At 35.7% G+C, this 14,232-nt stretch overlaps 1 protein-coding gene across 1 annotated transcript in view; it reads right to left on the reverse strand.

The window, feature by feature from the left end:
* Positions 1–3,837: 3,837 nt before the first annotated feature.
* Positions 3,838–14,232, reverse strand: part of CDH8 (cadherin 8) — a 358,755-nt gene continuing 348,360 nt past the window's right edge. Inside the window, exons 12-13 of the mRNA XM_049622651.1 lie at positions 6,546–6,797; positions 3,838–5,135 (exon numbers count right to left, since the gene is read on the reverse strand). Of these exons, the coding sequence (XP_049478608.1) occupies positions 4,642–5,135; positions 6,546–6,797 (746 nt within the window). The 3' untranslated portion in view covers positions 3,838–4,641. The remainder of the gene's footprint in view (positions 5,136–6,545; positions 6,798–14,232) is intronic.

The following is a 14,232-nucleotide window of genomic DNA, read 5'->3' on the forward strand; positions in this document are numbered from 1 at the left end:
AAAAAAACTTTGTATAGCAAATAAAATAGTACCAGAATGGGGAAAATAAAAATATATTGAAAACTATTACCTGCAGAGTACATTCCACAATTATTTTCTCCACAAAAACACAATAATATAAAAACCTCTCAAATACAATGTGATGTATTTCCTTCTCGTCCCAGGTATTATGAACCATTATTTTGTTCTCAAACAAAAACCTGCATTTAAAACTGTTTATCTTCAATCCAATTTCTTTCCAATTCAAGGTTAGTTTCAGAAAAACAAGGAGCTACCCTTCCGGGGTTTTAGTAGCATAGGATTATGCGATGAAAATTATAAATAGAAGATTAACCCCAATAACTTAATTTGGCATATGTGTATATATCTATGTATGCGTGCATATATATATGTATGTGTGTATATATATGTATATGTGTATATATGTCTGTGTATGTATATATATATATATATATATATACATACACACATATATATATAGTTTTTCCATGTTGATATTCATGTTTAAATTGTGCATTTATATAGCTTTTATAGTGATGCCCACTGTTACCTTATCTTTTTGACTGACAATGATGTGATTTCAGTCATGCTCAGCCTTTCCAACAGTGCCAGTGATGGGATTTTTTGAAATCTTATTACTAGTTGCACTGTCCTGATCTCAGATGGAACTTTCAATCAAAAAGGCAATCAGAATGTTATATATTCGTGAGATTCCCTGCAAAGCCAGTGATCGCATAATATAACTTGTTGGAAGGGCCTACTTGCCCCTGGTCCTTATGTGGCTATAAAGAGTAATTGGTTACTTAGCTCCCAGCACCCGCTTTTCCTTCTCCAAAATACAGCACAGCCCAGAAGAGTCTCAGTATGGAATTTGGCTGCTCCTAGGTGGTTTCCACATCTCATGCAGAGACTTGTCTCACTTTAAGCATCTGATTAAGGAAACTCTCTCGAAGCACATGTGACTCTTTTTAAGCATCCTGCTTTCACTGGTGATGCCCCTAGATCCAAGTTTTATTTTCCATACATACAAACACCCGCACATTTTCCCAAAGCATTTTCACTGTCAAGTTTATATTTCAGAAATCACAATTCTGTGCGGCAATGTTAATACTTGCATATAATTTCTAGCATATTTTAATCATCCTATTATAAACTATTCTTAATCTTATAACTGTATCATAAAATATTATTGGAAGGTTGTGTTCTGAATACTCTGTGGTAACCATGCATGGATGTTTAAGGGACATTTTTGTAATATGATTTGCTGAAATAGTAGACAGGGTTGGGGCTGAACTGTTTCCAGGTGGTGTCCAGTCACCCAAGAATGTATCAGTTTTCCCAGACAGGAACTTGAATTGTGAGGTGGACAGAGGGAAATAATTTTGTCTCACCTGACTCCCACTTATTAGTCATTTGCTGTTAGGCAGAGAAACCTTGTGCAGGAGTGAGTTTTAAGAATGGAAAATAACTAATGCTTAGGACACAATAAAAACCTACAGTCACATTAAAATGCCTGTGAACTGAATCAGCATTTTATTTGAAAACTAACCACACATGTATATGTAAGACATATGTATTACTGCAACAGAAAACAATGCAGAAGTAAAAATACTCATTCTGATAAAATTCAAAAAACGTATTATTTAAAGAGTTGAGCATGGAGTACTCAAAGTCTGAAAAAGGTTGGGAACCCCATCAACCTGTCTTGGTTGAGGAAGTCCTAACAAGTCTCTTGCTAAAATACAAAGTACTTAAGCTGAGTGGGGGGCGGGTGTTTCTCGGATCTTTATGTAGATTCAGGGTACTCTAAAAGTACCATTGAACATGGTGTTAATTACTTCATTCCATATTATAAAACTTTAAATGGACTTTGAAAGCACAAAATGCTAGTAGGTGGTGGCAAAGTAAATCACCAAGAGGCTAAAACACTTTCATTCTCCCTTCCTGGTCAAAATAAATTTTGAGGTAAGATTTAGGGAACTAGTATGATAGACACCATCTCCTACCCCCCCCCCAAAACCACCATATAAATATTACCCTATGGATTACCAAGACTGGAGGATATAGATTTTGTATTCCTGAAAAAGTGTAGTTTTTCCGTCAAACATGTTTGTATGTCAGTAATCTAAGGGCTTCACTGAGAAGTACATTAGAGATGCATCTGATATGCAAGAAATAAGTAAAAAGGTAATGATTTCACCTTGGTTTAGTCAGAATATTACCACTGGTTACTCTTGCAACTACTATTACTAATCTACATTCACTAAGTACTTGTCTTAGGTACTGTGCCAAGCTGTGGCATAAAGTCACTCTGGACCATTACTTTTACCTCAAGAAAAAGTGTCCAGTAGCCAGAGCATAAAACATGAACTATTCTCAGGCAACAGACACTCAATGAGTCAACTAAGTCCCTGGATAGTTGTAAATTCCAATATTCATACATTTTATGTCTGTCACAGTGGAGGCAGTCTCCAGGATTTGATATCTTTGGTTTTCTAGCCAAAGTCCTGCTCTTCCCAGGCAACCCCACACCAGGGACTGAGATGGCAGGGGAAGTAGACCTCAACTACTTTTTCCCCAATGACAGACCCCTCATCAGGCAGTCTTTCACTCAGAACCCATTTGGCAGAAGTTGGTCAGGTCTGTATTGCGGTTTAGATCTTTTTTGCTAAATCCTGCATACTGATAACGTTCCTTCTAAAGGTTTTAGACCTGTACTCCTAGCTGAAATCTTTCCCTCCTTATTCTTGTTTCTTTTCTTTTTACTCTTAACTCTATTACAGCTTCTGCTGCCAGGAGGACCCAACAAGCACAGCCGCACTAGACTTTCTGTACACCATGTTCCTTTAATGTCCCTTTTGCTTTGTGTTCATTGCCAGGTTATTTCTTTCCTCTGCTTTATAATAATGACTCTTAGAAATATAAGTGATCCTCGGGATGATTTAGTTGAACATTGTAGAACTCTAATTAGAGTTGATGTCTCTGTTAACAGATCTTCATCTGATTAGGGGAAAAAAAGTGATGACAACAAAGGTATTTATAAAAATATATTTCACAAAGTAGGAAACAATACAGGAGTTTCTCTGAATACAATACATGAAGTAAATAAACAATATTGCATTAAAGCAAAGTAGAAAATTAAAATGATCTGCGTGTAGTACTTGATTTTTATCATACATTTTCTACTCCTAAATGGCAGGATTGTGTTACAAATTGAATATGCTCACATCTTCTAGTGCTGTCCTTTTTTGGAGTCTACGACATTCTGTGCATCACCATGAAGATCAGGGAGAGAAGTGCTAAAAACAAAAGCAGTAAAATTATGTACAAACCACTTCCTGCTTTAAAACAGTGGGGGCAACTTGAAGCATGTTTACTGGGCAGGGCATTATGTAGGTATCTAAAAGTCTAGAGTTTAAATAGTCACATGAATCAATATGCTTTCAGATGTTTGTGCTTGTAGTAAAAACACCAAATACTAGGATTATGAACAAAATAGAAAACAGTCCAAAAGTTTCTCTGGGAAAATGCTGCTCCTGCCATCACCAGCCACAATAACACTTTCTACTCTAAAGAGACTCTTAGCTCCCCTTCTGATAATATTGCCTGCCATACTCATCTCATCAAAATGTACATGTATTAAACATTCATTGTGTGTGTATATATATATATATATATATATTTATATAAAACAATCTAAAGGATTATTAATGGATATAATTTAGTTTTTTTTCCATATAGTCCCTTAATCTATATAGATTACCAACCTTAATAAATAAAAGCATTAATGGACATCAATAAAATATTTATTTCGAGGATTAAACAAATAAATTCACGCGCTAGCAATAAAACCATCTGTCTCATATGTAGTCTGCTGTGTGATACGGTTTATCTTTCTGTCCTTGTGGAAGAAGATGAAGTGGAGGGAACGAGTAATCCTGCTTGCAGAAAACAAGCCTGTTTGAATGGGATTTCTCTCCTCCCACCACTGAGTTGGCAATCCCCACCCGGGAATGGATTACGAACATGTGAATATTTTAAGGCTCGACACAATATTTAAAGATGCTATTCGGTCTCTGATGAGTGGGGCCAACAGTTATGTACAATGTGCGGTCACCGTACCGTATAATCTAGGAGGCCTCCCAAAACTCCAGAAAGTCATAATGTACAGCAGACCAAGTATTGCTTTATCGTTTGTGGCGGAATCCTTATTGGTGAAGGGGAAAAAACCATTTGCATTTATAAAAATCCTTGCAGAAGACACATATCAGCAGCACATTTCTTGCAGGTCCATTTTTCTAAGAAAGCACCTTTTAATTTTGATTTTTTCCTCTTTTTAACCATCTCTCTAAGGATTAGCCAGGATCCCAATCTTTGTCTGTGGTGGCTAAGTAAATATCAAATATCCAAAGACTTCTAGAGACTCCACATACTTTAATTCACACTCCACAAGATTTACAACCTCCTAACATATGCTTTTTATTATTAATTTTTGGTTCAACATTGAAATGTAGTTGAGTTTATAGATGATTGGTGCTAAACTTGCCTCTAAAACAAATAGCCACATTGGTTGTATCTAAGGGGTGTGACCCTAGAATATTACAGAATGCTCAGTTCCACTGATTAATTCATAATCCGCTGTCAAGTTTCTTTGTCACTTTCACCAACAGAGTAGAGTTCTCCCAGTCTCTTAAAGCGGGGACCCCAGTCACTGAGGTAGTCAAAATTCTGGTCTGAGTCTGAGGTGCTGGACTCCAGGGAGCTGAGGGACCCAGCCACAGACCCTCGGCCTTCATAGCCATAAATCTGAATGGAGTCATATGGCGGGGCAGTTGGGTCATTATCTGCCTCGTGTAGCCGCACATTTATGAATTCATCAACATCAACACCATTCGGAACAGGAGCAAGCCCTTGCCTTGGCATGAACTGCAAATCTGGTTTAATATCCTTACGAGGTAAAAATCCATTAATTCCATCTGGGTTTTGTAAAGTTGCAATATCAAAAGCCTCTGTATCTTCCTCTCCTCCTCCCTCATCATCATAACGAATGATGTTTTCTCGTACGTCTTCATCATCTTTAATAATTAATGGCTCGTTTTTATGTCGCCGCAGAGTTACAAACAGCACCACAATTACTGTAGGAAAAATGTGAAATAACAATTAGCTCAATTTGCAAATAATTTCACAAGCAACATATCATGTATGTTACAAGAGAGTGGCGTTGTGTAGAAACTTGCCAGCATATAGCCTTACTACAATTCACTTGGGAATTAAATTAAACACCTTTCTGAAAGATGGGTTATTGAATTCTGAGTGAGTATTATTCCAGGTTGCTTCTGTTTATTAAATGGTGATGAAGTTGGGTTAAAAGAATTAATTTGCATCTATCCATGGTGAAAGCTGCATGTAAGACTGTTACGAGCTCTAGAATAAATGGCACACAATAGAAAACAGCAAAGATAAAAATAATTAACTTGCTGTGGCTCTTGGGCAAGTTATTTAATATCTTTGATTCCATGTCCTTCTTCGATAAAGAAAAAGTAGCAGAGTAAATCATATCTAGAATATCTTGTGTTTTATCGGCTCTTCAAGACTCTCTCCAATCAAATAATGTTCACTCACAGATGAAGTGATATATCAAGATGAATGTCAAATTGGCATACGCAATTTCTTGCCTTATAAGGAAGCTGGGGCTTCCCCATCTGGGAAGGTACGCCTAAAGGTAGGCAAAAGGAAAGGAATACATACCCAACAGGCAAAGCCAGCCAAACCAAACTAGGGTTCACAGGGTAAAATATGTCTAGAAATGTTAATCCAGGCAGTGGGTGAATAGAACGGATGTGACTGGAAAGGTAGTAACTGCCATATCCTTTACTTAAGGACAGGATAAGACATAATTTTCTTCTTATATATCTTTCTAGTCTCTAATGTTGTTTTTATAATTAGAAATTTTTAATGGAAAAGTTACCAAAAAAAAAAAACTTTCCTTCATTTTCAATCTTCATTTTAAGTTGATTTTAATATCCAGAAAAATAGCTGAAGAACACAGTGTAATTTTGAAAAATATTTTTTTTTGTTGTTTGCTTGTTTGTTATCTTTTAGTCTGACCAAACTGTGTGTTTGGATGAACTCAGCAATGCAATGTATACATCGTTTAGAGAAAAGAGTATTATGGACACACGAGAGCCTCCCATTACAGTAAACTGGTGTACATCAGATCTGCAGGCCTTCTTATATGGTAGATGCTGTTGTAACCACATAAAGGTCTGTCCCCACTTCCACCACCATTAGAATTAGTTTGTCTTTTCACTGGTAATGGGATTGAAAAAGGCACTGAATTGTCCTCTCCAATTGGACATTGGCTATCGTGGCACTTTTCTTCCTTCACCCCTATTTGGTAACTTCAAAGCTTGGAGAAGTGCAAGAAAGTTCCTTTTCCCCAGAAGAATGCTGATACCTGACTGGGGTTCAGGTTTGCTGTCCTTATTTAAGTCATTTATGAACCAGAAAAATGGTGACCATTAAGCTGTGAAGGAAATACATACCTAGCAGCAAAATGATGCATGCTAATATAGCAATTAAGGCGCCCATACTGAGTCCAATCGGAAGGACATAAGCTTCAACATTACAAGACTGGACAACACCATCACTGCTACAGCCACAGACCCGGATGGTCAGGGTGCTGGTGCTGCTCAGAGGAGGATTCCCACTATCACTGATTATGATTGGTAAAAGATAGACTTCTTGCTTCTGGCGGTTGAATCCGTTATGCTTTGCCAAAATGCTGAGGGAATTATCTGGAAAAAGTGAAAATTACAATAGTTTGCATCATTTCCAAATGGCTGCCCAAACAACACTTGTTTTTCTAGTTCATAAATCCTCTGGAAAACTCAAGAGAATCCCAACTCCACTAGACCAGTTAGATTCTTTCCCCCTCCCTACCTCCCCAATTGACATGGACCAAAACATCCCTGCCCTGCAAATTTAATAAATGGGCCCCCACCATGAATTAATGAAATTTTACCATCACTTTGTAAATGCAAAATATTTCTTTTATAAAAATAATCTTCAAGTGTCCTTTCAGAAGACACAAATTAACCCACGTTTCCACAAATAAGTTTATTTTTTCCCTCATTTATCCTGATAATGCAAAATTGACTGAACAGAATTGGACCACATTTGAAAGGCATGTTTGAGAAATTCTGCATTGAAAGATAGACTATATGACGATATGGCATACAAAACAATGCACTCTGTTGTCTCCCACAGGTATCTAAAAAGAGTCATTCACACCCTTGAGCATTTAAACTAACAAAAGTCCCATTTACTGCCAATTGGAGGAGATATGCCACATATATTAAAATTCTGTAGAGAAGACCTATACTGGTTATGCAAAAAAGAATAAATGGAAAAGTCCCTGGAGCAAATGCTCCATTTTGCATGTATCAGTCGATTATACAGAGAAATATATTGGTTATCTAGAGCAACATTTCAAGACAATTAAGCCATACGGAAGGGTTCATTTCAGTTCAGGGTAAAACTTGTCAGCGAAGAGTAATTGAACCCATGCTAGCCCTATGGTTCTCAAAATTTCACCCCTCAAAATAAAACTTCGTAGTCATTCATGCCCAGCTCATGAACTATAGTCATATTGTATATATTAACTATTGTTTTCTCCTTTTGATTAATGAAAGACATATATCTATTCAAAATGGGAACATACTTTCCTTTTTATATTCTACATGGAAGCAAATAAACAATCTCAGATAACATGTATAATATTATTTGAGCAAAAGGATTATTTCAGTTCAGATTTTTTTCACATATTGGCAAGTTTGTAGACCCTAGAATACCTGGCTACCTCATTGTTGCATAATAAGCAGGGATTCCAAACCATTGTTGTCCAATTCTTGGTCATTAATGTCCTTCTGGCTTCCAGAACACTCAAATACATGAACACATATTCTACTCAAATGACTTTAAATGAATGTGTTAAATTTTCTGTACCATATAGTGCTATTCCAGAATTAAAAAAAAAAAGATGGCCGTTCCCCAAAATAGATGTATAAATTATATTTATTTTGTTTTAAGATATAAATGGATCTCTAATGCCTTGCTAGTAAGCAAATAGGAAAACACTCAAATTGAGTAACATTATTTTTTGTAAATTTCTTTTCGTTGTGCCTCATTAGTAGTTGAAGACTGAAAAGAGTTCTCTAATAGAGTTAAGTAGTGGTGTACCAAATGATCCAGTTATCTTTATTTCCAAGACATGGAGGGAAATACCACTAAGCTAAAAAATGGGAGAACATTATCTCAAAACAGATACAGAATATATAGTTATGTTATATTTTCAGAAAATGTGTGACAAGTTGGAGTACAGTTAATTAGTGCAAGGAACATTTGTGGATGATTTCATATACCATAGTTCAAAACAGAAGATGGGAATTGTTCTTCAAGATGCAATTAATAAAATTACAATGAGACTTTTGCCTTTTTGTGGTTGACATTATTTATATGGGAAACTATTTTTGCATATTCTCTCTTTAAAACAATCTATAATGATAATTTAGAAACCGCAGCAGGAATATTGCTCAGTGTCGAAAAAAACTATGCTCTTTAATACGTATAAAAGCATTAGTGAGTCCACCACTAAACTTAGTGTTTACTATTCCTTGCATTTGCATTTGTTATTCCCGTCCTAGATAATGAAAATTATTATCTGAGTAAAGGAAGTCTATGAGTCATTTTTGGCAAATTTTACCTGCTACCTCCAGGCAAGTCAATTCCCTATTTGCCTATTCATTTTTCTCCTTTAAAAAAAAAAAAACAAAAAACAACAACTATTTCTAATTGGTGTTTATATTTATTATGGATTTATTTTATTATGCCAAATGAAATTGTCATTATTGTACACTTTAAAAAAAAACAAGTATCAGCAGTTTCACACAGTTCAAATTCCTGCATTTGAAATACATTAAAAAAAATCTACATGTGGCAAATATCTTTTATGAAGCTATCGTTAGTTTCTTTAAGACTTATGGTGCCTTTTAATTTCATGAAAGTTTTAATTTAATATAGTCAGTTTAATTAATCTCTTTTAGGTTTGTGCTTCTAAACTGAGTTTTTAAAAGTAAATTACATGAAATATATTTATAATGCCATCTGTCACATTTAGGTGATTGTATGGAATTGTGTGTGTGTGTGTGTGTGTGTGTGTGTGTGTGTGTGTGTGTGTGTTTCTTTCTTTACTGGTAATTGATTTCCCCAAGGTTAATTATTGAGTAACTTATCCTTTACTCACTGCTCTTCAACTCTCAGTTTCTCACAAATCAAACTTTTGTGCACCCTCACCCTTTTAGGAGCTCTCTATTATGTTCCCAATGCTCTGTTTTTATAAATCTGCATCAGTAATACACTTTTATGTATGGAAACTTCATAATAAATCCTGATGTTTATTAGATTAATTTCCCTTTCATGTTCTTCTTTACGAGTATCATGGCTATTATTGTTCATTTGCTAATCTCTGACAATTATAGAATCAGATTAGCAAATTGTATGAAAATCCCTATAAGAACTTTAGTAGAAATTATGTTAAAATATAAATCAACTTTGAGAGAATTGGCATCACCTTTACTGTCTTTAGTCTTCCATTTCAAGATCATAGTTTCCTTATTTTCTTTAATATATATCACTAAACATGTAATTTTTAACTTTTAGCTACAAGAGAATTTCACATCTTTTGTTAGATTTAATATTGGTACTGTATATCTTTTGTTGCTTTGGTAATATTATCAAACTGCAAAGTGATATTAATATTTTAAAAGTGCACTTTCTGATCATTGTTGCTAGTGTGTAAAGTGTAATTGCTTTATGCATTGATTTTAATTCTAGCAATCTTGTAAACTTTTCTTTATTTATAAAAGTAATATTCTCATCACAGAGTTCCACTTCAGCAAGACAATGATGTGAGGAGCTCCACAGAACTGTTCCCTAGTGAAAATGGTGATTATAAAAGAAAAACCATTTAACATCTCTGGAAATGGTCCTGGAGGCAAGCAGCAAATGAAGAAACATTTATCCAGGACAATCTATCAAAGGTTGGTAAGAATGACGAGACTCATGTGTGAGGTAGAACCCACTTTCTCCCAGCTCTGTGAGATGGAAAATCCACTCTATACTGGTTCAGCCAAGAACATAGGGCTCCCTGTCCCCTCAGCTAAGACAGTTAAAGAACTGTCTTAGCAGGAGATACAGGGTGTGAGCAGTCTCATCCTACTATATTATTGAAACTAAATTTCAAGTGAGTGCAGCCAAAAGAGGGTTCCTTTCTTTCTCACAGCCCTTGCTTGTGAGACAGAAACTCTCCCTGGGAAGGGTTCCCCTGGGGATATAGGGCCTCAGTTACCCTTGCCCTAGCCTATCAGGCACTGGTTACACACTGGGAAGGACAAGCCAAAAAACTTGACATTACTCCACATCCACTCCCCACCCCCACCCAGCACCAAGTGCTCATCATCTAAAACAGAGGCTTCATTCAGAGAAACACATCATAGTTTCCAACTCAACTCTGGAGAGAGTGGCTTACAGTTTGGCCTCAGTGGAGACACAGAGAACCTGAGACAGAGACTAGGGGAGCAACATGCCTGGGGAGAACACATCTGAAACACTGACTTAGAGAAATATTCTAGGAGCCCAAACTTGATTGGCTTAGTCTGTAGAGCAATCTTGCCCCCAGTCTGAAAACAATACAGAAATCATCTGGCAGTTAGTGGAGTTTAACAATTGGAACATGGTCAGGGGCAGAGAATCCTGCCCAAATCACTGTCATTCTAGGGTGACTGTAGGCATACCCAAGGCTGGGATCCCTTGAGGTGAAATATCAGTGGTTTAAAATTGCAGATAGGAAATAGACTTAACAAAAACATTCTAGCCAGTCATTAAACAAATTAAGCAAAAACAGCAATATTAAGCTCTCAGTGTGTGTAGGGGGGGTGTCAATATCCAAAACTGCTATAATATCTAACACGTCCAGTTTCCAACAAAAAATTACAAGATATACAAAGAAATAGGAAACCCATATAGCAAGGGGGAAAAAAAGGAGGCAAAAGAAACTATTCATGAAAGCAACCAGATATCAGATTAAACAGACTTCTAAGAAGCCATTATAAAAGTGTTCAATAAACTAAACTATGATTAAAGAAAGAAAGGTCTGATAATAATATCACATCAAATAATATAAATAGATAAATAGAAATTATTTTTAAAGATAACATTTAAAAAAGAACATGGAAATTCTGGAGTTAAGAAGCACAATAACTGAAATAAAATACTAATTAGGCTGACTAAAATGTAGATTTGAATTGGCAAAAGAAAGTGTTCATGTAGTTGAAGATAGATGCATAGGAAATATGCAAGCTGAAGAATAGAGAGGAAAAAAGAGAATAAAGAATAATGAACAGAGCCTCATAAAAATGTGGCTCCAAAATATGTGGATGAAAAATACCAGAAAAGAAGAAAAGAAAAGAAAAATAATAAATCTGACAACTTCAAACAATTTTGAAGACATTAACCTATACATTCAGAAACCTCAACAAACTCTAAGAAGACAAATGCAAAGAGTTTCACAGTGTATCCTAGTAAAAATACTCAAAGCCAAAGACAAGGAGAACAACTTGAAAGCAAGACAAAATTGACTCATCCCTTCCAAGGGACTCCAATAAGATTAACTGAATTTTTATAGAAATAATGGAGGCCACAGGGCGCCTGGGTGGCTCAGTTGACTGAATGGTCGACTTCAGCTCAGGTCATGATCTCGCGGTCCGTGAGTTTGAGCCCCACATTGGGCTCTGTGCTGGCAGCTCAGAGCCTGGAGCCTGCTTCGGATTCTGTGTCTCCCTCTCTTTCTGCTCCTCCCCTGCTTGTGCTCTCTCTCTCTCTCTCAAAAATAAATAAATGTTGGGGCGCCTTGGTGGCTCAGTCGGTTAAGCGTCCGACTTCGGCTCAGGTCGTGATCTCATGGTGTGTGAGTTCGAGCCCCGCGTCGGGCTCTGTGCTGACAGCTCAGAGCCTGGAGCCTGTTTCGGATTCTGTGTCTCCCTCTCTCTGACCCTCCCCCGTTCATGCTCTGTCTCTCTCTGTCTCAAAAATAAATAAACGTTAAAAAAAATAAATAAATGTTAAAATTTTTTTTAAAAAAGGAAAGAAAAGAAATAATGGAGGCCAGAAGGACATGAGATAGCATTTTCAAAGTGTTTAGAGCAAACACTTTCAACCAAGGATCATATATTCAGCAAAGCCTTCTTTCCAAAACAAACAAAAAAAAATATGAAATAGAAGCTTGGAAAGTAAACATCAAGCTGAGGAAATTCATCAGCAGCAGACATGCCTTGTAAGAAATACCAAAGGAACTCTTTCAGACTGAAAGCTAATAACCTCAGATGGTAATTCAGATTCACATTTAAAAAAAAAAAAAAAAGAGGACCAGGAAAAGTAATTATGTCATCATGAAAGATGGAATACACAACTTTCTCCTTTTTTCTTCACTGTTTTATAAAGCAATTGTATAAAACAGTAAGTACATAATATATTGTTGGCATGTAATATCTAGATATTCAAAAGTAATAGTTGGATATTCCAGCATCCCACTTTTAATAATGGATAAAACAACTAGGCAGAAATAAACAAGGAAATAGGAAATAGAAGACTTGAAAAACAGTATAAATCAATGATATCTAAGTGATATCTATAGAACACTCCACTCAACAACAGTAGAATAAATACTCTTCTCAAGTACACATTGAACATTCTGCAGTGTAGACAATATGTGAGGGTGTAAAATAAACTTGAGTAAAATTTAAAAAGATAATAATGCAAAATTTGTTTTCTGACTATAATGGAATGAAGAAACATGAATAATAGAAATTTGGGAAACTAACAAATCTGTGGAAATTAAACAATGCATTATTCAATAATCATTGGGTCAAAGGCAAGGTCAAAAGGGAGATTGGAAAATATTGTGAGACAATGCAAATGAAAATACAGCATATCAAAATGTAAGGGATGCAGCTAAAGCAATGTTTAGAGGGAAAGTTATAGTTTTAAATGCCTACGTTATTAGTTTTTTTCTTATTGTACTATACTAGCTAGACCTTCTAACAGAATTTTGAACATAAGAAGTTATGGTGATACCTGTACCTTGTTCTTGATACTACAAAAGAGAAAATAGGTTTTGACTTTCAACATTAAGATGACTGATTTTATTGGAAGGCAGTTTTTGTTCAAGTTTGTTTACTTGTACTCTTTTTTCCTCCTTAATTTTTCTTTCTTTTTTGTTCTCTTTGCAATGATGCAAAGGGAAAAGGCAGCCATATAAAAGACAGCTGTTCAATACCTCTAAAGTTGGATTCAATTGGGTTACTGTATTATGTAAAAACTTTTTTTTCATACCTTTTTGTTTTAATGCATTTCCAATTTCTATCATGTTGCCTTTGCATCATAATCTATTCCATCCTCATGGCTTCTGCTCCTGGGTTTTGTATTTATTGCATTTACTTTTTTTTTTTCCCTTGGAGCAAATAGAAGAACATATCCTGGTGACTTACTAGAGAAAATACATTTTCTAAAACTGAGAAAATTATGAGAAAAAAAGAGTGGTCACTGAAAGCCCATCAACATATATGTCATGATTTATTTTTAAATTTAAATCTTTTGAAATTGAGTATAAAATAACACAGTTTGAGAAAGGGGAGAAGGGTGTTTTGTCAAGATCTATGTAAGAAGAGGATGGAGCAAGAGAGTTTGGTATTCTCTAGGGAGGACTGATATCCAGGTGGAGAGCAATGTCCACTTGCTGTCCACTTCATGCATTTGTGTTACACTGAGATAGAAACATATCTCTTCAGCTTATCACCTGGTTGCCTGATACTCTTAATAGGTGAAATAGTCAAATATCAGTATTCCTTATTATTTCCATAAGTTAAAGATTTCTCCTATTTTCTCATCTTCCTGGAATATTTTGCTTATGAGCATTATACCAAGGAGGATGAATGATTCCATTCCAGAATCTTGCTTCATACTCTAAACCCATTCGTTTTTGCTTATGACTGATTTGTGAAAGAAAGATCTTGGTGGAAAGTTAAAGTGGACCAGTAACACCAGACATAGTTCTCAAAATTGACAATATTCCAAAAATAGTGGAATCGTTGGGTTTCTTACTCCTTGGCTGAGTAA

The sequence above is a fragment of the Panthera uncia genome (genome assembly GCF_023721935.1).
Source record: "Panthera uncia isolate 11264 chromosome E2 unlocalized genomic scaffold, Puncia_PCG_1.0 HiC_scaffold_20, whole genome shotgun sequence".
Lineage (NCBI taxonomy): Eukaryota > Metazoa > Chordata > Mammalia > Carnivora > Felidae > Panthera > Panthera uncia.